The following is a 2,410-nucleotide window of genomic DNA, read 5'->3' as shown; positions in this document are numbered from 1 at the left end:
TTTTATTTTTTAATTATATTTTTTAATTATATTTTATTTATATTGTATATTAAAAAGAAAGTGCAGAACAAACAGTTCATGCATACCTGCAAAGCACTAATAATACATTAGCATTATCTATACATGTTTTGCATTATTACAGTATAATTTTTTATGCTTAAGGTGAAAAATTATGTGTTTTATTTATTTTGATATAAATATTTAAAAAAAAACATACATATATGATGCATATAAGAAATGTAAATCTCGAAAAAATAAGTTATAAAAAAAATGAAAAATATTTTTACCCAAAATTTATTTCCTATGGTAAAAGATCACATATTCAACATGAATTAAAAATATATTAAAATAATAATCCGCGATATGCTGTGATCTTTTATGTACCTTTTTCAGTTCTTCCTGTATCTTCTCTTCGATTTCACACAAATCTCTATCTACTTCAGCCTTCTACAAGCCAAAACATAAGAAAACAAAATCATAAAAAAACGAAAAACGATACAAAATAGATAAATAATTAAGGCATTGTGCTTTTCTCTATTACTTTCTTTCTTTTCTTTTTTTTCAAGTGTATCATTCAATTTAAGATTAATCACAATTATGTAATATGTGTCGAGATTATTAATTCTTTATTTATATAAAACAATATTTGATTCACAATATATAGAAATTGAAATAAAGTAATAGCAAAAAAAAAATAATAATAAATTAAAATAAATCTCTATTTTAAAGCTTCTATAAATATTGAACATTTATTTAATGCGATCTATATTATTGTTTGTGTTAGATAGTATATCGAAATATACTGGTGTATGCAAAGTGGAAATATATATTTTCTATCTATTTATTATTACTTTATTACATTACTGTATTCATTGAAGATTGTTATCGTAAAAGATCGGAATTGTTTTGAAAAAGCAATGTATAAACAACAACTGCAAATAGTTGTGTTTAAAAAGCAGCGCACATTCACTAAGCAAGCCATTAATCGATACATTAAGGAACTATTGTTTACCTGCGCTTTTAAGTCATTTAATCTCTTCTGCGCCTCACCCTTTTGATTCCCGAGCTGTTTCAAGGTTGCCGCTAGTGTGTCCAATTCACTTTGAAGGCTCTTAATTTCTCCGTTTTTTATTTTAATATCTGCTTCCTTTTGCGCTATATCCTGTTCCATGTTTTGTCTTTCACGAACAAGCTCTGCTATGTCTTTACTTATCATATCTAGTTCTGGATTTGAATAACCTGATATGTTATTGTTTTCCTGCAGTATAAACATATCAAAATATTAATATCTCTCTGAGCATTGTTATAATATATCCAATCATACAATGCAATGTATATATTTTTAGATATTAATCTATATCAAGAAAAATAAATGATATCAAAAAAATTTTTGTAATTACAAATTACAAAAATTTCGATTAACTTAATTCAAATAACGATTATGATGTAAAAATAAATCGTTAATTGTAATAATGAGTTGTTAATTAAAATGATAATTTTACATTTAGATAAATAAATATAATTCCATATAATTAGAGATAAGAAATCAGATGGATGAAGAAAATTATAAGGGCAAGAAAAAAAGAGAATAAGGCCAAAGAAAATCCAGAAAAAAAATAGAAAAAGGAAATCAGATAAGTCTGAAGAGCCTATCAAAGCCAAAAGGCGAGAAATAAATATCTATTTATAATTATCATATATATTCTGCAATATTTCCTAAAAAAAAAAAAAAAAAACAGAGGATCGACATTTTATTCATACTTTATCAGCGAATAACTTCACAGTGGCTTTCTGAATAGTAATCATGAAGATATATAAGTTGTCTGTGTTAGTTTGTTATTTAAGCAATGTATTATTTTGGCACATAGGTAATTATATACACATAAATAATTTCAATCTATTTATATAATAATTTCCTATAAATTTAGATGGTAACATATTTCTGGATATTGATGAATATGAATATCCAAGAACTAACGAAACTTTAAGACAATTACATAAACAACAGTGGCTAAATTATTATAAGTGTTTGAAAGAAATATATGCAGATATAGGGCATGAGAAAATTATTTACCCGACTGCACTCATAGCATTAGAAGGAACATCTATAACGTGCGCTCAATAAAGATAATTAATAAAGATATATGTTGAAATTCATAATACGTAATTATGATAAAGTTTGTGCAATTTAATTTACAGTTTGAAGTGTCAAATTTGCATTTCGCCTATGGAAATGCATATGGTTAATTTAATAAAGTGGTATTTCAATAGTAGCAGTACAAACGGTACTGTTAAAAATACAGTACAAAATACTAATCATATTTTCAATTCACCCGATAACCAATATATCATCATGTATAATGTCAAAGTATAAATTCAAAGCACATATATATATATATATATTTTCTAT

The 2,410-nt window shown here is 24.8% G+C and overlaps 1 protein-coding gene across 4 annotated transcripts in view; it reads right to left on the bottom strand.

The window, feature by feature from the left end:
- Positions 1–2,410, bottom strand: part of LOC115235209 (epidermal growth factor receptor substrate 15-like 1) — a 14,963-nt gene that overhangs the window by 7,401 nt on the left and 5,152 nt on the right. For all 4 annotated transcript variants that reach the window (XM_029806834.1, XM_029806835.1, XM_029806836.1 and 1 more), the window contains exons 8-9: positions 1,013–1,258; positions 385–447 (exon numbers count right to left, since the gene is read on the bottom strand). In XM_029806834.1, coding sequence (XP_029662694.1) covers positions 385–447; positions 1,013–1,258 — 309 coding nt within the window. The remainder of the gene's footprint in view (positions 1–384; positions 448–1,012; positions 1,259–2,410) is intronic.

This window comes from Formica exsecta, unplaced genomic scaffold (assembly GCF_003651465.1).
Source record: "Formica exsecta isolate Colony F162 unplaced genomic scaffold, ASM365146v1 scaffold213, whole genome shotgun sequence".
NCBI lineage: Eukaryota > Metazoa > Arthropoda > Insecta > Hymenoptera > Formicidae > Formica > Formica exsecta.
This window is presented reverse-complemented; position numbering and strand designations above follow the sequence as displayed.